General features: G+C 40.5%; 1 protein-coding gene across 5 annotated transcripts in view; it reads right to left on the reverse strand.

Moving 5' to 3' along the window:
* The window catches only part of RAI14 (retinoic acid induced 14), a 92,310-nt gene that overhangs the window by 19,347 nt on the left and 51,437 nt on the right, over window positions 1–21,526 (reverse strand). For all 5 annotated transcript variants that reach the window (XM_075411199.1, XM_075411198.1, XM_075411197.1 and 2 more), the window contains exons 3-4: window positions 17,736–17,866; window positions 1,601–1,689 (exon numbers count right to left, since the gene is read on the reverse strand). In XM_075411199.1, the coding sequence (XP_075267314.1) occupies window positions 1,601–1,689; window positions 17,736–17,866 (220 nt within the window). The remainder of the gene's footprint in view (window positions 1–1,600; window positions 1,690–17,735; window positions 17,867–21,526) is intronic.

Below are 21,526 nucleotides of genomic sequence, written 5' to 3' on the forward strand. Positions count from 1 at the left end.
AAAAACCTACACTAAGCAGAACGTATTTACAACAGACTGTTGTTCAGGCAGGTGACAGAATAATCTTATTGTCTAGCTTCATATACAGGACTGACAAACATTGTGTCAGACTGTACCTTGGCAGAAGTAAGTCTAAAATTCCACCGTTATGTTTTGTTTCATAAAAAACAGTTTTCTTATATTACTCAGCCTCCCTTGCAGAGAGATGTCTGTTGAGTGTCTTCGTGATTTCTTAGCAAAACCAGCTAAATTCACCAGCGACCACTACAACAAATTTGCATCATCCATGGAGTACACGCAGAAGAGGACTCAGATCACAGGCCTACTTCGGTTTGTATCTCATAAGACTCCCATTTCTGTTAATTTATCTAACATCTCTGAGCTCATATTTAGCTATGCAATACAGTGATTTACTGACTATGGATGTATGATGAAAGATTGCAGTCTCTCCTCTAGTTTCATCTTACAGAGCATCTGAAAAATTGAAGTGGCCAAGATAGCAAAAGAAAAATTACCCACATAACTAAGAAAAGAAGGAGCCAAGATTTAGTACCCAACACAAAGCCACTTCTGGCAGTAGAATCTCACTGTAAATAATGTGACTATTACAGACAAGACTTTCCCTAATGAATACTGGGGTCAACACTCAGGTGAGAGCAGGCAACCTCTTATTATGCAAACAACTAATAAATCCCTAGGCAAGATGAAGTACGAATTCTGAATAATAGTTTGTATCAGGTACACGTATTCTCTTATCATTATGTATAATCTGAATGCTTCTTCCAGTATCACAGACACTTCCTTATAGAGGCAAATCATTCCCATGTATGACAGAAATTCCCTCAGGCTGCAATCGGTGGCCAAAACAGAACCCGTGAGCCCAATGTTTACAGATCATTACTGGAGCGACTGAATGCTGACAGCTCATTCAGGTGACTTGCTTAGCCAGAGAAAATGCTGGGCACAGATTCTACAGATTTGTCAACAGAAATCCATTAAGAAGAGTTTGCCAGTTTCAGATTCAGCTCCCATCATTCTCCTAGTGGAGCAGTAATTAAGGCATACAACTTTTGAGGGCTGAAACAGCATACTTAATAGCTCTCAGCTCTGTTTTGGCCTGTATCAGCTCTTTTCACTATGTCATAATCCTGAGGAAATGCCTTACTGCAACTCCTGTACAGTTAATGGGGTTAATAGCTTGGATACACATAAAAGCAACAGCAAAGATCTTGATTTAACCTATAAAAAGCCTCAGATGAAGTTAACAGAGGAGTTGGCGGAGGGGAATTTTTTTTTTTTTTAACATTTAAAAATAAATAAAATTTAAAAAGTCAAAATTGAGTAAGTATTTTGCATCTGGAGCCCGCTATAAATATCAGCATTTATAGTATCAGGGCAAAAGTTTTTAAGGACTTTAGAACCTGAATTCTATGTATGGAAAACAAGCATGCCTAAATCTGCTGTACGTCACAACTGCTTGTTCTCCTTGGTGTGTGGTGAAAAGCAGTGCTGTCAAATCTGCAGCTGCACTCTGCACATCAAGAACTATATGGGCAAATTGAGTGTATTATGCTACACGTGTAGGTTCACAGAGGCATACCTGCACCATCTTGGGCTGTCACATCTGCACCATGTGTCACCATGATCCTGAGGCACTCTGCATGCCCCTTCGTGGCTGCCAGGTGAAAACTGTAAGAGAACATTTACATGTCACTTTTATTAATACTTCCTTTCTCTTTCATTCACAAACCAAGTACTGGCAAGTTCTTCCCTCCCTGTCCTTAGACCTTTTGGCATCCCTCCACTGCCTCCCAAGAAGGTAACAGCTCTGAAAGTGAGAAGGTACATCAAAAAGTTTTTGTAGTCACACTTTTACACAGGCTGCTGTCTCATTAATCCATGCCACATACCTTATGTGCATCCAGTCCCACCCAATTTCTAAACCAACATCCATAGTGATGTAACATATCCCACAGAATACCTGGGCTTGGGGAATTAATGAAGAAATCGTTCGCAGTGACTCACTTTGCCCTAGTCATTCTCGTCAATTCCTATTTTCCCCTTTCAGTGGACAAAATGTAGTTCCTCTAAAATGTGATTCAGCTCCTAAATTGAACTAAATCAAGTTGTGCGTCTGCACTGCCCTCTAGAGAGCTCATCTTTCTTCCATGTAGAGGGGAAAAAAACCTTTAGTGTTTGTGAGTATCACCTGAAGAAATCAAAGCTACTGAATATTCATGAAACTATGCTAGAGAGAGATTTTTTTTTCAACTTGTGGTTTTGCTTTTCACCTCAAGCACCTGCTTGTTTAAACGGTGGGAAATTGCAGAGGTGGCCAGCCACACCACGGTAGGATGCACTTAACAGCATCAATTACCAAAGATATAATTAGAGAACAAACCAAAGAAGTTATACTGAATTCAAGCCTTTTTACAGCTGAAGGTTCATGTTTGACATCCTTGGCACCTCAAGATTCACAGAAGCTGTCCTATACGCATCCTGATGACTTAATTTTTCTGGGAAGCAAAAATGAAGGAAAAGCTTCTGAAAACAGAAGTTTATATCCTCCCAATGAATATCGTGCCAACATCATTCGTTGCATAAAGAACTGGCTGAATGGCTGAGCGCAGAGAGTGGTGGTGAATGGAGTTACATCCAGCTGGTGATTGGTCACGAGTGGTGTCCCCCAGGGCTCAGTTTTGGGGCCTGTCTTGTTTAACATCTTTATCAATGATCTGGCTGAAGGGGTTGAATGCTCCTTCAGTAAGTTTGCAGATGACACCAAGTTGGGCGGGAGTGTCGATCTGCTCAAGGGTAGGAAGGCTCTGCAGAGGGATCTGGACAGACTGGATCGATGGGCCAAGGCCAGCTGTATGAGGTTCAACAAGGCCAAATGCTGGGTCCTGTACCTGGGTCACAACAACCCCATGCAATGCTACAGGCTTGGGGAGGAGAGGCTGGAAAGCTGCCCAGCGGAAAAGGACCTTGGGGTGTTGGTCAACAGCCGGCTGAACAGGAGCCAGCAGTGTGCCCAGGTGGCCAAGAAGGCCAATGGCATCCTGGCTTGTATCAGGAGTAGTGTGGCCAGCAGGAGTAGGGAGGTGATTGTGCCCCTGTACTCGGCCCTGGTGAGGCCGCACCTCGAGTAGTGTTCAGTTTTGGGTCCCTCACTACAAGAAGGACATTGAGGTGCTGGAGCATGTCCAGAGAAGGGCAACGAGGCTGCTGAGGGGTCTGGAGAACAAGTTTTATGAGGAGTGGCTGAGAGAGCTGGGGCTGTTTATTCTGGAGAAGAGGAGGCTGCAGGGGCACCTTATTGCTCTACCTGAAAGGAGGTTGTAGTGAGGCAGGTGTTGGTCTCTTCTCCCAGGTAACTAGCAATAGGATGAGAGGCAATGACCTCAAGCTGCATCAGGGGAGGTTTAGACTGGATATCAGGAAAAATTTCTTTACTGAAAGAGTGGTCAGGCATTGGAACAGGCTGCCCAGGGAAGCAGTTGAGTCACCATCCCTGTAGGTGTTTAAAAAATGTGTAGATGTGGCACTTTGGGATATATGGTTTAGTAGGCATGACGGTGTTGGGCAGATGGTTGGAACTGATGATCTTAGAAGTCTTTCCCAACCTATGATTCTATGATCAGCGAGTCTCAAGATACGGACACAGTACAGGCAGGCACACTGCTTCCCTGGCGGTCCTCCTAAAACCAGCTTGATAGACAAAGCTGTATTCCAGTGGGAGTCACGTAAAAAACAAATTCAAGACAAAACACTTCCAATTACTATCAAGTTTCGTGTGAAAAGTTGGGACCTTCATCACATGTCCTAAACTGAAAAAGCCAGTATTCCTGGGATATTTGTTTTGTAGTATCTTTGAAAGGAGACATACATTTCTAACATCACGCACCACTGTGTTAAGGGGATTTTCCCCTGGAACCTAATGGGAACGTCACAAATCATGTAGCCATATCAAATACTGTATTTAAGAGTTTATATTTTGAACAACTGCCTCCTTTAAATGTTAAAATTAACACTAAAAGTTCAGCCTGTTAAAATTAACACTAAAAGTTCAGCCTGCTAACCAGGGAAACTGGGAATAACAAGCAGGAATGAAACAGGTATTTCTGGCACATAGTATGTGAACTGCGACACTGTGTTTCTCTAAGCCACAGACTTCTTTGCAGCCTTCCTGGAAACACAGCACAGAAAAAGATGTACAGACAAGATCTGTCAAAGGGCGGAGAATTAACCAAAACAGGAGAGCTGCTGGAACAGAGTCCTCTGTCTAGTACAGCAACCACCTCGCTTCCTACAAGGATTCCTTCCACATGGGCTGCTGCCAACTGCAAATGGCAGACAGGCAGCGCTTCAGCTTTGAACGATTCTCTGCCGATATAAAAATATGCTGTGTGCTCATCCTCATGCTTACCACTGCCATAAACAAACTGAAGAGTTAACACTTCCAAGAGCATAAAAAAGCACTGCTGCTGGCTGTTCTCTAGTCATTCAAAATCAAAACTTCATGTACTTGGTGACCCATCCAAAGTTGTATAAACATTCTCCTTTGGAAGAAGAGGTTACTCAGGCTCTGGGAAAATGGCTGGGGGAGGGACACAAAAGGAGTCTGACAAATTCCAACACCTCTAATTTAGCCAGCACAACATACCAGCAAATACCAAAGCATGTTCAGATACATTTGTGTAGATAAACAATACAATACAAAGTCACTTAAATATTAGTAAGGCTGTGAAGCACGCACTTGGCTCACTTACATTTGACAATATTAATAAGAATAATAAATACCCGAATGATAATAACTTAGCTAAATCTGGGACACTAAGGTTTTATGGGCAGACTGCGTAGAATGGTGCCAAATGCAACATGAATACACAAGTGCAAAATAAGTTTTATTTAGGTAAAATCAGACTGCAAAGAAAGTAGAGAAGAAAAACTTAACCTCTTTCAGGCTATGCACCTATGAACATATCAGTCTCACCACCGCAAGCAATTCCCATGAAAGTTGTCAACAAGTCATCACATGCAGATGCTTTGTTTCACATGGCCAAAAATATTTTCAAGTAAGAAAGGCGTTATTAGAAATATTGCTTCTCCCAAACTGATGGGATGAAAGAAACCTGATCCGTAAGCAGTACAGGTGGCGTGAAAGATAAGAGAACATGTATGAAGGATGTAAAGATCTAATGAGAGAAAAAATACAGAAGCTGTGTGGAACACTCCATAGAAAGAGAAGAAGATAAGGTCTAACTCTCAGTCATTTATACAGTGACCTAAGCCAAACAGCATTGGGGTGCTACAGCTCCCTCCCAACTGCTTGCTGTGCGTCCCCTCCCTGTGTCCTTGTACTGCTACCATCTTTCACACAACCCTATAATGAGATGATTTTTCTTAATAATCTAAAAGCAGTTGGGAAGGGAATGGGGGGCATGATTAGTTAGCCGGTCATTTAGTCAACTGAACTGCCTTACCAGGAAACCAGGCCTGCTCAAGTGAGAGAGGAGAAGGACTCCAGAATGGGATGAACCCGTTAAGAGTCATATTTAAGTCAGAGTATTTACAGAGCGCCGGACAAAAACTTCCCCTTGAGGGGTAATTCTAACTGATTTTAAAGTTAATAGCCCCCGCTCTTTTTCCTACTTTAAAAAAAAAGAACAAAAATAACCTCCACCCAAACACTTTAGTAGTAGATACTAAGGGCTCCTGTGTGGCAAGGGAGGCTCTTGAAACAAAGAAGCCTGCAGACATTAATTTCAGTACAGAATAATTCTTTACAAGCCACATAAACTTTCCTATAATATCTGAGGCAAAAGCTGCAGGTTTCCAAACACTATAGAGTTCTCACCATCTGGAAGCCTTAAGCAGTGGTGCATTTTACTTGCATCTTTCATGAACAAACTTCCCTCAATATGAAAGCAAACAACTTTTCCTCCCACTTCCTGGTTGTGCAATGACTTAGACAAACAAAAACAAACATGTAAGGCTTGATTTGGAGCAAGGGCCACACTGAGGGTTAGATTCTTATTCAGTCTAAAATCTCATTACGAAGTAGTTCATTTTCCCTTCACAAAAGATAAGCCTGTTACTACCCCTTAGAGCCACATCTCGATACCCCAGCCTGAGCTGATTTGAGATAGATTTCTTTTATTGCTGTAAAAAATTTCTGTTTTTTCCTGAGGGGTGGGATGGTCTTTCATTATTATTTCCAGATCTTTCAGTGAAGCAGAGGAGCAGCTACCCTTCCCAGTGGTTTTCTCACTGGATCCAGAAATGAAGCAAGTCAGCAGTTGAGACCCGCCTCTGCCACAGCTGATACAGATCAGTTGTTTGACACTGATTTTTCTTCTGCTGGGAATGTACAGGTCTCATAACTACTCAGTCCTTAACAAGGTAAAGTAAAAAATTATGTTCCGTGAGGAACACAAAGCCTGGCTGTAATAAACAGGCCTTGAGAGTAAGAGTGAACAGACAGCAAAATTTCATCAGAGTTTGGGTCAGCTGGAGAACAGCTAGAGGACTATCACCTTGAAGTCCTGTCAGGACCTCAAATTTCCTCACCAGAAATGTTACTCTAGTAACATTTTCAAATGTACTGGTAAAGACATGCTTTTTATGAATGCTTGGTGACTGAACAGAGCGGACAGCTATGTATGACGTCCCTAAACTAGTTTTAAACAGCAGATTTCTTACAGATAGGAGATGTCAACTGGTAAAGCATTTAAAACTGTCCTAAACAAGCCCATCCCTCATTCAGAGCAAAGGACCTTTTCCACGCTTTGATTACAAAGTCAAGCTAGCAAGGGAATGGAGACCTCTTCAATCAGTGTCTGACAAACAGAGCACAAGAGTTCAGATAAACTGGTCTTTGGTAAAAGGCCGAGAATGAGCGTTTCCACAAATTATTTAAATGCCAGACAGTCTGGCATTTTTACTACTTAGCTCATATAAAATACTTTTTGCAAATCATTTCACCGCAGGTAGAACAACAGAATTAATAGACGTTTAGAGGTTAGACTTGTAAAAAAGGAGATAACTGAGCTTGCTAAGATGTTAGCAATAAGACATGGGTCTGCCATATCCAGGTTCTCTGCTTGACCGTTTGCACAGCTACATCCTGCAAAACTGAGCACAATCCTCTTACTGAACATTATTTTGACAGCTGGCTTAAAACAACTGGGTGGTCCATATATTTAGGGAAAATGCCACAGAAGTAGAATGGAACATGATAAAATAAGAAAAAATAAATATGAAGTCTTAATTTAAGACAGTAACCTTCTAACTAGGAAATTTTCATCTGTGAAAAGAAAAACAGGGATAAAAAAAAAAAAGAGCAGAAAAATTACACCAAACCAGGGTGCTCCATCTCTGTTTGGCAAGGTCACACTCCAGAGTCTTTTTCAGGGCAGAATTAGCATTCTCTGTAACACAGATTTTCTCCAGGGCCTGAAAGCAGTGTGACACATTACTTACCAAAATCCAAAGCAAATAAAGAACATCGTAGAATTATGGATGCTAACTGAATATTGTATTTGCTATTTTCTATTATGAGAAACATGGAACAAAGTCAAGCTCATATGCAAGCCTATAATACTATTGTTCTCTGTCATTTTAATCTGAGTGCTCTGAAAATATTTTAAGTGCAAGAATGTTTGAAATACACTATGAACTCACATACACTCATTGTCAAGGTTTATTTTGAGTAAAAACATCCCTCCCCAAGGCAAATCATTCTTCTTAATTTTCTAATGTATGTCAACTCTTTGTTGACTTTTAAAAAGTCTGACTTGTCTGCCAACAGTTTGATGATTTATAGTTTCCTGACCAACAAATACCTTCACACAAACAAACAAGATTGATAAAATAAAGATACAGAGCTGCTTGGAGTCTTTGTAATGCTGACTAAAAAAAAATACAGAAATGGAAGATAGCCAAGCTTCACTGCTTCCAGATCAGACAGGGAAGCAATTCGCTAGCTCTCGCAGTCAGAAAGAGACCCACTGATAACCTGGCTGATTTTCTCCACTAACTTGAGCTCTTCAACATTTTAGAGGCAGCACCTAGCTTACAGTGTTTATCATTCCTCAAAACCTCAATTCCCACTTCAATAACAACACCAAAAATAAATACATTAGATGATATCTGGCTTTTGATAAGAACTGTGAGTACCACTACAGCAGCACATGCTGTGCATGAAGGAAGTTCCTGTGGTCACTCAGGAGGAAGTCCAGTGTGGTCTCCTCTCGCATATAGCGCAATGACCAGTAATTAGAGAAGAATACAGATTACTTTCCTGTGAATGGTTTGAGATTTATCAGCATAAAAACAATGATGAAAGTGAGCCTTTTAAACAAAACAGATTTTATACACATTCTGAATCTATTTCATAGAAAAATTATCACCTTCAGATTTAAAGACTGGGGAAGCCCCAGAATGTCCTGAAACTGGAGGTGTTTTCTGCCTTTAGCTGTCAACCCAGACAGGGCTCTCAGCAAAGTGGTAACTGTCTGTTCCAGCAAGGTTTCTGAGCAGCACCTGCCTGGTTCTGCTTCTTCCTTGCACCAGTACATGTAGATAGGTAGCTGTATGGCTGGTGAGATGATGTAGGGAACAAACCAAGTTGAAAACCAAAGCTGCCTTCCACTTTCATCACACAGTCACAGACACATGCACCCTGTCAGTGCAAAAGAAGGAACAAGGTGTAGAATTTCACTTTAAACTTAAAAACTAAGATTAAACCATGTATGTTTCCCTGTGAAAGCCACAGAATCTTCATCTTTCCCTGACTGCATTATGAAAAGACAGTCACTCATTTGAGAAGATACACGTCTCAGGAACTGCCAGTCATTTAATTATGGAGGAACCTTACAGAAGTTTGGCAAATCAGACTGCCTTAAAGGAAAATCAGACATCTACAGGTACCACCACCAGTACTTACTAGTTCTTTAGTTTATTATTTTCTAAACAAGTGAAAGCCATAGCTTTGTCCTGCACCCATTTTGTCTCCTCCTAAGAGTAAATGTAATAAATGTGGCTTTTCATTAAGTACTGGCAGTCCATGTCGTGATACTGTCACACACATGCATGCAGCCACATGAGTACAAAAATCAGCTTAGGAAAAACAGTTACAGGAAATACATTTTGTTTTTAAGCCAGAGTTGACACCATTACAAAATGAGAAAATTAAGTATTCTGAGTTTTAAGACATTCAATCAATGAGTTGCTACTACCATCTTCTACAGTACAGGCAGGTTAAGATTTTAAGAAGTTGACATGGGGAGGTATGGATTTACTAGGAGCTGTGGGAGATTTTTCCCGTCCCTCTGCCTTAGCACCAGCCCCCACAAAGTGAAGTGATGCACAGAGCCTGTTTTCTCCTATCTTCTAATCTAAACATGAGATGGCATCTGCTCTCCCCCAGTACACACAAAACCCTCTGGCAAAAACTCTACATGCCACTTCTGCATTAGCATATATTCTGGAACAACTTTAAAAAACAAACCCAAACAACCAAACAAACCCCAAAAAACCAAAACAAAAAAACAAAACAAAAAACCCAATGCAGTTTTCATACAAAGTTTCTAGCTTTGCCTCATAGCATGAAAAGTCTTGTTTCAATCATATACACCTCGAGGTATAGGATGTTAATAAAAGCCAAGTCTGCTGAACGGCTGTTTTCTTAATAGAAAAGAAGCAATTGCAACATGCAATGTAGGAGCTGGCAAGTTACAGACTCCTGATTTTAGCCTTCAAACTCAGCAAAAATATCCACCCAGCTGCTCTTCAGAGAGATTTCTGGGATCCCCAGAAGCTTTGTATTTTTCATTCTCATGTTGTGTTCCAGTAGTTCCATTTCCATACATAGTTTTATTTGGCAAACTCTATTACCACATTGTACCACAAACTCCCACTTCAAATCTGAAGCGTATATACTTTTCTTACATGTACCATCAATTGTAAACATAACTGCTCACAATTCAGATTTATCATATGAAGTTTCCTGCAGAGTGTCCATTTTTAAAGTCTCTCAATAACTAACGCCAGCGAATTGCAACAGAGATCCTGCCAAGGGCGAGCTTCAGGGCACTCCTAGGTGTTGACAGAAAGTCTGAAGTTTTGAAATAGTACTTTTATTTTTTGTGTTGTACAGTGGGAAAATGGACAAAGTACAACAAACAATGAAGTCTCAAAAAGCTTAAAGAGCCTAGAAATAAAAGCAGTCTAGCTAGGGAAGATTCCTTCTGATAGTTTCTTTAAAAACACATCCCACATCTCAAGCCCAAAGGAACATACAGTTAGCTTCTCAATACATATGCCTTCTGGCAAAATATCTTTTTAGCATCAGGCAAAATCCCAGAGGATGCCATGGATGTGCACAGATCAATATAACTTTCTTCCTGTATTAGGTAAAACCAGCTAGCTATGTGCTGCACTTTCTTGCAAGGCCAGCATAGACTCCAAAGTTAAAATCAAGCCCAGCAACAAGTGCAATGATGACTAGAGTCTCCCTTGACCTTCATCCTGCAACACTACCCACTTGGTATTGCTGCCTATGGGCCAGCAAATGCTAATAACCACCTTAGCACATGGAAAGTCATGAAATAAGAACAAGGAAATCCCAAATCATGTTAGCATAACAAGAAGCCAGTAGAATGCTGGAAAGGCTGAGAACCACTGAGTAAAAGTTAATCTAAAGAAAATATTTTTGTTGCATGAAAATCCAGCAAGGCTTAAGAACTGCATATAGTGCTCCAAGAACGAAAGAGTATGGATATCCTCATGCGACATGAGGGACGTTGACAAAGGATAGTGCAGGGTTATGTGCCGTGTTTGAAGCTTCTGTGCCTTTTACGCTTACAGTACTTCAGATCTCTTCAGATTTGAAGCAACAGAACTATTTGGAATTTTTTTTTATTAAACTGTATAAAGTGAACGTCACTTGCTTCACAGGGGAATTAATTACAAACCAAATGCAGTAACATATACTTATGGTAATTAATCTACTAGTAACACATTCTTCAGAGATCACCGGTTAAGATGACATCTTAACATTTGTTTTTATAAACTCTTTACATGATTATGGCAATATATTTTTATTTTGCATTTCAGAATAACTATACTACTAAAGCTTTTAAGATTCCACATTTCTGAAGAGGAGTAGGGACTGGAACACAGATGTGTGCAGGAAAAGGCAACTTCAGAGATTTCCTACATTTTCCAGTCAGTACCTTCTTAACACAGAACGCAGCACCTGTAAAGCAGGTAGCAGAAAATGCAGAGTGATATATAAGCCAAATAAATAAGCAGCCACCAGCACAATCTGTTACCCGAGATCTCATTTTGAAGTTAAAAAAAGGAAATAAATACAGCATTTGCACATTGCTCTGTTTTGGCTGTCTGTTCCCTTTCTCTTCCTAGATTAGAGGACATTTTAAGCCAGTAGCAGCCAGTTAAGTAATTAAAGTCTACACATACAGCTCATTTGATTGCACAAGTCTCTGAAAAACATGTAAAACAACTGCAGCCCATTACATAGATACAAATCTGAAAAACAACTGCAGCCTTAGCCCTGTTCCCTCCAGCCTTGGAGGGCCTGGTTCTGGCCGGAGCCCTGAGCAGCACGCTTCGCGCCCATGCTCCCCTGCCAGCCCAGCTGAGATGCGTGCGAGGGGCAGCCGCAGCATTCCTCACGCAGAAGCAGGGAGCTGGGTTCTGCCTCCACGTAAGCCAAGCTGCAGCTGTTTCCAGCAAAACTTCCAACCATCTAGGCTATGCTTTGATCCAAGCAACTGACAAACTTCTTGAAACCTGGCCATGTCTGGTAAAATCTGGGTATTTGGCAACTCCGCAAATGGAGCAGCTTTACAGGGAATTCCGGAGGGTACCTGATGCTGCATTACAGGTTTGGCCAATCCTACCCATGGCTCACAGGCTATCCAAACACAGAAGATGACTTGCTTACTTCTGAGATGATAGCCATACTAATAGATAATGAAATCTATCAGTTTATTAAGAATAGCCATCCTATCAGCCTGTGTGAAAAAGCAAGTATAAAGCAGACGACACAAGCTGGCTCCTAGAAGAAATTACAGACTGATTGTTTCCCCTTTGAACTGTAGCTATCATCTGCAGGAAGTCCTGTGCATGTAAGATGCAAAACCCACTGGGATGCTTCTCAGTGCTCGAAGAATTTACTTTATATGAAACTGGGAGTTTGTTCCTTAAATAAGTAGAATTTGTTTGGTTTACAATACAGGAAATCACTAAAGAGAGAAAGTAAAAAGTGTCAGTTTTTCAGAAGTGAAGTTTAGGATCTTCATAACTGAAATCCAACTAAAAAGCATTAATTTCTGTCTTCAGAAGATGGCTTCCTCACTTTTATTAATAACACAAAGCTATAAAAATACTAAAATGGCTTATAAAAATTGCTTCAAAATGCGTATGATAGAACCCGAATGCTGTTGATTTCAAGTCCTGTCAAAAGTATAGCTAAGAACTGAAAATTGGATCATGACATCTCCCAGTCTAAGTGAGGTGTAACACACTCAAAATCATCAGAAATGGTCTACACAGTTTCAGTCAGGAACAAACCATTATCATGAATTCCACTCCATGGATCTCATTAAAAAAACTGCACAATTGTCAGTACAGTAATGTTTGTACGAAATGTGGATTTTTTTTTCATGTATTGCCAAATTATAAAATCAAAGTTAAGTATTGCTCCTCGTGGACAGAGATAAGAGCATTTCCTCTCACTATACATTGACAATTGGCTCGTACTGAACATAATAGAAAGTTAATTAGCCCAGTTTAGTATCCTGGCAGAGAACAGTTTCACCCAACCGTGCCTAGATGTTTCATTAACATTTCTAAGCATTAGTCTAAAGTAGAAAGCAATTTTTCAGGAAACTTAATGTCAACATCTTAATTGAGTTCTATTCATAACAATGCTGTGGGCAAGACGGGAAGCAAAAAGGAACAATCAGGATTTGAACCTGAAAAGCGTTTCAAGAAGGTTTTGGAGAGACAAAAGCTTTTACACCCAAATCTCCCATGGAAATAAACTTTACAAGAAATTTTGGAATAAGAACCAGTTTTCAGCCATCTGTTGGCTAGAGATAACACAAAGGTGGAGGTCACGGCGGTGGTCTTTATTTTGTCCATGCTCTTAAATCTAGATGTTATTGTGACCACCTGGACCGTCAGAAATTAAATATCATGATAAAAGTGAAAAAATATTTTCTGTCAGGGATCATATCAGGTTACTGGAACACCAGTGAACTCCATTCCTGGAGAGGTGACAATTCTCAGGCACTATATCTTTCTTGCAGCTCCTACCCTGCTACAATTTTCGAAAACCAGTATGCTAGTATGCTCTCCTACTTAAGTGCTTAGGCAATTTTAAGAGATGACACAAAGTCTGTACAAAAGAAACATCTTCTAGATCATGGTGTTAGACTGAGGACCCCCAACACAGGCACAAGAAAATAAAGCAGAGACTGCCTGAATTGCAAAGGTCTCCTACAGGATTTATAGCAATTTGTAATCAAGAAAGGGAGGATAACACTACTCTTCCATTTCATTGGCACTGGGCTCACGTCACTTCCTCAATTTTGAAGATCAGATGTCTAAACCATTTTCTACGGTTTTCTTTCTCAACTAGAACAGTATAACGACTGTAGTAAGCCTGTATTCTTCCAATAGCTTCCTTTAAGACAAATATTATTACATACAATGGAAGACTCTCTCTCAAAGCTAATTAAATCCCAATTTACTTTTTGAATTGTGACATCCTTCATGCCACGTCCTTATACAATAAGATCTGAGAGAAAGACAAGAAAAATGAGTACTGTGTCCATGATTAAAATAAAGGATTTGGGATTGGAATATTCTCCAAAATTTATTTTCAGTTCAGCCTCCGAGGCATGAATATTCTGGTTCAAATGAAAAGATATAATTTCTACTAGCTGCTACTGACAACAGTTTTGTGAAAGAGTCCTTAAAAAGTGCATTTGTGGAGGCTTCTAAAGCTGCTTTGTACCATTGTCAGACTCATTTTCTTAAACAACAGCTGATTCAATTGCAGTTAAAAAAATTTACAGAGACCTATTGTTTCATTTAATAGCCATAAGCATTTACTTCTAGTTCAGTACCTTGCAGAAACATGCAAATGTGGCACTGATGGACTGGCACACAGACAAAATAACTTTAGGACAAGAAAGTGCTGCCATTTATACATTGTGAATCTTTTCCAATCCTCCCCACCCCCACCCCCCACCCCTCCCCCCCCCCCGGCCCCATAATAGCAGCCACTTCTTAAATAACAGCCCATTTCAACACTTGCTCTTGTGGAAAGTGCAGCACATGAATGAATCCTATCCCCTTCTCAAAAGGCTCTCTTTGAAAACTGTTGCTGTCAGTTTAAGTGGTATTTAAATGATCAGATTCCAAACTGGAAAGCACTGGTTTGTTGTTTAAGGAAGCTGGACAAAAAAACCCCAGCTCTCTGGCAGAATAAGACTACAATGGCAGAGTCAGATTTCCAGATAGGTTCTATTACAAGTGCGCCTAGGGATAGTCTGTGCTGTGTAAGTGGGAGCAACAATGGGGTTGTGTCAACTTACGCCGAAGGTGGATTTGCTCCATGGCCTTAAAATTGATTTATTGTTTATAGAAAAGACTGAGTCGGAGACAGGGTGGTGGTGTGGAAAGTCAGGCAAGCCTTAAGAAACTAATTTCGTTACTCTGATGATATTTTTTTTTATAATTTTTTACATATGTACTGCTGGAGAGTAAAAACTCCCAATGAAAATCTGTAAATATTACCTCTAAGAAATTTACTGGTACCTAGACCTCATTAATTTTGTTGCATGTGAGCAAGCCACGAAGAAAAGGATCAGTAGCACATACGCAAAAAGAGGACACAGGTGGAATTTAGGTGGTTATGTCGAAAACCAAGCCAGAGCTGGAGCACATTGTAGCAGGTCTCAGTGGAATGATGGATACACTACTCAACAGGACAAACACAGAAAATCCTGTGTCCTGGTCTCTGTTCCTCTCAGTTCAAGTATTTTATATTAAAAAGCCATTTGATTATAAAACAAAAACTTCAAAGTACCCCTTTAAGCATGAAAAATTAGAATCCTCTCCACCTTCTTTTCAAAATAATGCACTATATTACTGTACTTCAAATGAAGATCCAGGCAGTACAGAGAATTTTATTTGTAGGGTTATTAACAAAAAAATGAAAAAGAAAAGATCTTAAAAGAAACATGTCACAGCTTAAGGGAAGAGACAATGACAGACCTCACAAACCTGTACTGCAACTTGTAATTGTTTCTTCTTTTTTACTTTCAAGCACATTCCAAAGTCATTAATCATATTGTGCATGTTGTTACATAATTAAATCCATCATGTTCTAGTTAGTCATATTCAGCCTAATTATGTAAACAAATGCATCAATACATACTCACAGGGATCAATAAACCATGCATCCAAAGAGCTCCCTTCTCACATGGCACTGCAGACTACTTCCTAAAATGCAGCCACTCAAATCTGAGCACAATGGTGGCCAGCTGTCCCAAGAAGACCTCACCAGATTGCACTTTCCCAGCATGAGAGCCTCCCATGTTACAGATGAGGTAGCGACGCTTCTGCAGGACGCTAACAGACCTCCGTGCAGGACTGCAGTAGGGTCTGTGCCTCTAAGCAGAGCTTCTGAGGTAGGGCGAAACAGCTATGTTGGGCACCCAGGATTACTGTGCAGAAATGAAGCCCTGTCATCACACTGCAAACATAGAAGAAACAAGCCTACCTATGCAGAAATAATGGCCGTACTTCATTTTGCACACACTAAAAAAAGACTATGAAGAGGCAAAAATGTAATCAAAACAGTGCCCGTTATTAATAAGCCATACTGGACAACTTTTCTGGGTCATGATACTCTTTGGTAGTTACATCTCTCCAGATCAGTGTCACTGTTTCTGCACCTGTCAGTCTCCATCTTTCAAAACTGAGAAAGAAATAACCTGAGCAGGTCCGCTAAGTTTCCCAATGCACTGGGAACAGAATGAGAGTTGACACACTGTATTTTCTGCATCACAGCAATACTATTATTCCTTGTTCTCTTGCAAGCTTTCTTTTAAACCGCTACACAGAAGTATCTATGAAAGTAAATGACAATTAAGTGAGCATACGAAACAAGCAAAAGCAGAGTTCTTCATAGCATTAATTCACATTTGTTCCAAGCAATTAAAGGAAGTACTTGTATCTGCATTATTAGTAACTGCATCATTAATATAAATACATGGTCATCACATTCTTTGTAGTTGCAAATAAAGAGGAAAAGAGGGGAATTTTGTAGTGTTTCCCTGTAAAGCTGAAAATCTCTGCACCAGATCCCTACAGTTACAACAATCTTATTTCTGAGTTAAGAGGCTTTTGGGTACTCATTGATAATTTCAGTATTAGCTGGTTCCCTACAAAAATTCATAGTATCAAACTATATATGAAACTTGCAAAATAGGTGTAACATTGGATACAATGCAGCTGAAGAATCTAGTTCTGAAGTTATGTTGACTATAAAAACATGAGATGCTAGGCATAGCTGTAATTCAGAAGATTCAATGAAGTCACATTTTGATTATGTTCAAAAGAAAAATATGCATATGCAACTTTTTAAAATTAAAAACATATTAAAATGTGAAGAAAGCCCACTTGAAGTACTTAGAGGACTTGGACTTCTGCAGTAAGAAGCTGCAGGCCATTATGAGTCATAGCCATCATTCAGTTTCCTCAGATGCAGAACAGAAATAGAGCAGATGTAGGAAACAAACAACCAAACAAGAAGCAGAGCGTGACTCAGTAAATGTAACCCAGAGGTAATTCATTAGAACTTATTATTTGGTATATATTGCCTTGCGCTATCTCTCCCAAGACTAGAAATTGTTTTCCCTTCTTCCTATCTATCCAGAATTTTATGAAGCCTTTGGTTCTGTCACAGGATGCCTTTTTCCCATTTATCCTTTTAATCATCTTTGTAGGCCATAAGAAAGTCTAGGGATAGCAATCACTTGGCTGTAATTTTCTTACTAGAATCTTTTACCTTCCACAATTCAGAATGTTCACAGGAGAACGAGAGGAAGAATAGAAGAAGAAAATGCTATCTGTAAAATTTACTGAGACTGCACAAGACATCTTGTTCACACAAAAGTTTCATTGTCAAACATCAATTTAAACAAGGAACAGTTGCACGAATCATTAGCATCTGCAAGGTTTTAAAACGCAATCACCGTAGTTTCAGCTCAAACTAACTCATTAGAAAGAAAAATATATCTTCATTTCTGTGTCATTAAACTAATATCCATGGGAAAAAATAGTCCCAAAGATTAATGCCCTTTGCACTGTGCAGACTGCAGTGTACCATGAAGTTCCTGAGCCCCAAAATACCCTGTCCCAAAATGACCCCAATCTATCCAGCAATCCAGCTTCGAGTTACCTCAGTTACCTCAATGGCTTTGTGATTCTGAAATGGAATTTTAAATGTAGCACTGCAAACACAGAATACCAGAAAGGAGTTTTCCAGAATGTATTGTGCTTCAGATGAAAAAGAAAACCTCATTTTCAGGATGGTCTCTGGTTCTTAATTCCTGAAGGTGGCATACACATCCAATGCTGATTTTTTTCCCCTCTCATGCACTTAACTGACAAGTTCAAGTTGTACTTACGCAGTTTTGCCCTCACTATCTTGTTTGGTAGCACTGGCTCCCTTTTTACCCAGCAAGGAAGCCACTTTCTCAGGATCACCGTTCTCCACCGCCTGCAGCAGCCGATCATCATTCTTATTCCACTCATTGGTCTGGAGTAAATGAAAAATAAGGGCAAAATATTAGTACCAGCACCATGTCCAGGCTGTCTTGAATGATTCTGCACACATTTATCACCATTGAAAGCTGAAACAAAAGCCCAAACCAAAGCAACATCACAGAGAAAGCTGCACAGAAGTAATTTGCAAGCTGTGCGGCACAGGTTCCCAAGGACTCAGTGGCTCAAGCCAGGCGCTAGCTGGAGATGATCTCTAACACAAACTCTGTAGAAGAGTAGTGCAGAAAGAAAACCTTTTGTTCTTACTACATTTAAAAATGTTCTCCTTCATCTGTCTAGTCCTGGTTTCTGTTCTGTAGCTGCACTGGCCCCATGGGACCTCCATCACATACATCATGCAGCTAAGCAATGAGGTGCCTCAGCTGGTTTACACCCCACCCTAACAACACAGGCCAGCCAAAACTTTACATTTTTAAGGCTTTTCCCAGCTCACACTTTGCAGAGAGTAACAGGTTAAGAGACTGACCTTTGCAGACTGCAACTAGTTTTACTGAGCTTTTATCCCCCACATTTGTCTTTAAAACAATCAACTACTCAGGTGGCACATTCCTAGCACTGTTGAAAGAAAAGATGACCACTCTACATTTAAATCTTTCCAAACTTAATCCACCAAGTCTTTTTGCTCCTTCTCATCAGCTGAATCAGTGAAAGGACACAACTTCCTAAAGTAATGACTCCTCCACCCGCTCTGAACTCCCAGGACTTGGCCTATTTCCTCTACCAGACCTCCAAGCTGGATCTAGCAAGACACTCAGAAAACAGAGGTCAGTTAACCTTCTGTACTCCATGTGATCACAGCAAAACAAGGTCTGGAAAAGGAATGACAGTTGCATGTGTGCCTTCTACTCTGGACCGACAACAGGGTTCAGTCTTCAGGAGGAGCACGCTGGTGCAATGGAAAGCTGCAGTTGGTTCAGCGTTAGCACCTTGCTATACTCAGCAGAGTTAGATTCAGTGGACTATGGCTCCCTCATCTCCAGCATGACTGCCTACTCATTAGCAATCAACTTCTACACAACTGTCGCAATGACTAAATTCATAGTAATACACTCCTTGAGAAATACTCAAAAAAACACTTTGTCCTGATGCTTAGCAGACTTTTTTGCCCCTAGCTGAACAAAAAATTTGATGCTTCTCTGTCAGGGCTTGTGAGGAAAAGCGTACAGGGTGCACACTGACATGAACTAACTCCAAAGGCTGTGCACACCCTGAAAACCAGAACAGGAGTAAAGTGTTGCACGTTACCAGCTGTTTAAAACCCAAATCACAACAACATTAAGGAGAATGCAGTCTGAGCAGGAGAGCAGACAGGAGTTGAAAGAACACCACCTGGAACCAGGAGTACGAAAGGCAGCTCTGTGCAAGGCAGTGGCATGCGGAAGACAAAGAGCAACTGCAGTCTGTTATGGCAGCGGTACGACTGGTGGGTAAATGCACATCAAACAGGTTATATTCTTTATTCTTACTGCACTGGAATAAACCTCGGTACACTCTAGAGCATTAATTACATCAGCAAAAAAACTGTTTCCCCTGGTAATATTTAGACTCCGTGACAATGAGTGGCCAGCCAAGCAGCAGGCTCCACCTATAACGAAACTCACTGCATATTCTTCATCTGGGGAATTTCATGCTTTAAAGGGAGCCTATTATTAAAAGCAGATGTTAAAAAAACATGTATCTTGAAAATGAAATCATTTAAAGTTAACATGAGTTTTTTGACATCATATTATGCCTTTTGTTTTGGAGTTTATCTTGTTCCTGTGGTTTTTGTGATTCGGTCATATATTTAAGTATAGGGTATTTGATCTATCACCCTTACCCACAAATCACCAAGATGACTGTAAAGCATTAGTAGCACCTAACTCCTGCACTTTTTTTGTTTTGTTTTGAATCTTGGAAAAGAAAGAAGGAGATAGCAGGTAACATGATAATCTACACGCACCCCCCACACACTCACATGTCTAACCCCACACTAACCCATACTTTGAAAAAGAAATACAACACCTAATTTAAGATTTTCTCATGACCTGAAATAATCAGTTTACTTCTGAAACATGAAAAAGAACAAGCTACAGGAAAATGTTAAGATTAAGGCCTGCTGAAAATCCTTGGCAAACAGCTTTCAGAATAGCATTCAGCTTTTTAGTACAAAAATGGCCACGTCTTCAAGAAGCAGTTTCATGAATATTCCTTCAGTATTCAGCTATGAAACTGAAATATTGTTGATATATAATCCAGTATCCAACATTCTGGTATAAGCAAGCAAGCACACTAACACCAGCCTCCAAATTTAAGAAAGAATTGATATCAAGAGTCAGTTTCCCCTTTGAGAAGTGGCTGTGGTAACTATATCCCTGCCTATAATTACACTACCATTAACATCCCAGACCCAAGACAAACTAACACAGCTGGGTCCCGAATTACCCCACAGTATTTATCTCCCATGGAAGCTGCACTTAGGAGGTATATAGATCTTGAATGGGGAAGCCTGGAGTGTTCTGAAAGTGATTCTAACGTTGCAGAATGATGCCATGCTCAGGCTAACAGTAAAACATTTTATGACATATGGGATTAGTCTCTTATAAGAACAGAGACTTTAATTCATCTTTACTGTAGTTTTCAACATACCCATTTTTGTAACAGAAAACAGACACACACACAAACACAACTAAAGAAAGATTTAACAATGCTTCATTTCAAAAATTGCTTCCTACTTATCTTTGCAGCTAAACAGATTCCCTCATACTTAAGAGCTAAACAGAACTGAACTTGGACAAAACGCTAAGTAATGTGGTCTCTCGAGAACCCTCAAAATACTCAGTTCTATTGGATTCATCTCAGTGTCAAGGAAAGGCTATCAGTGTATATTCCCTTCTTTTTCACATAAAGCTGGTAATTCTTTTTCCTGCTTAGAGGAACGTGGTAGAGGCGGAAGGCTAGGATAGGAAGATCTGTATTTGGTAGTCATTTTAGACCCCTGTTTTCAGTTCTGTATCTAATTAGTATCTCCAAGCACTGTGACTCAGAGCTGTCAAAGGAATGAACAATTTTAGAGACTGCCACATGCCTAATCCACTTACATTTCTTCTTCCAATTGCATGTTTTCAGATTTCACAGAATCACAGAATAGTAGGGGTTGGAAGGGACCTCTGTGGGTCATCTAGTCCAACCCCCCTGCCAAAGCAGGGTCACCTACAGCAGGCTGCACAGGACCCCGTCCAGGCGGGTCTTGAATATCTCCAGAGAAGGAGACTCCACAACCTCCCTGGGCAGCCTGTTCCAGTGCTCCATCACCCTCAGAGGGAAGAAGTTCCTCCTCATGTTCAGACGGAACTTCCTGTGCCTCAGTTTGTGCCCATTGCCCCTTGTCCTGTCACTGGGCACCACTGAAAAGAGCTTGTCCCCATCCTCCTGACACCCACCCTTCAGATATTTGTAGGCATTTATAAGGTCCCCTCGCAGCCTTCTCTTCTTCAGGCTGAACAAGCCCAGTTCCCTCAACCTCTCCTCGTAGGGGAGATGTTCCAGTCCCCTCACCATCCTCGTAGCCCTCCGCTGGACTCTCTCAAGTAGCTCTTCATCTTTCTTGAACTGGGGAGCCCAGAACTGGACACAGTACTCCAGATGAGGCCAC

Source organism: Opisthocomus hoazin, chromosome Z (assembly GCF_030867145.1).
Source record: "Opisthocomus hoazin isolate bOpiHoa1 chromosome Z, bOpiHoa1.hap1, whole genome shotgun sequence".
Lineage (NCBI taxonomy): Eukaryota > Metazoa > Chordata > Aves > Opisthocomiformes > Opisthocomidae > Opisthocomus > Opisthocomus hoazin.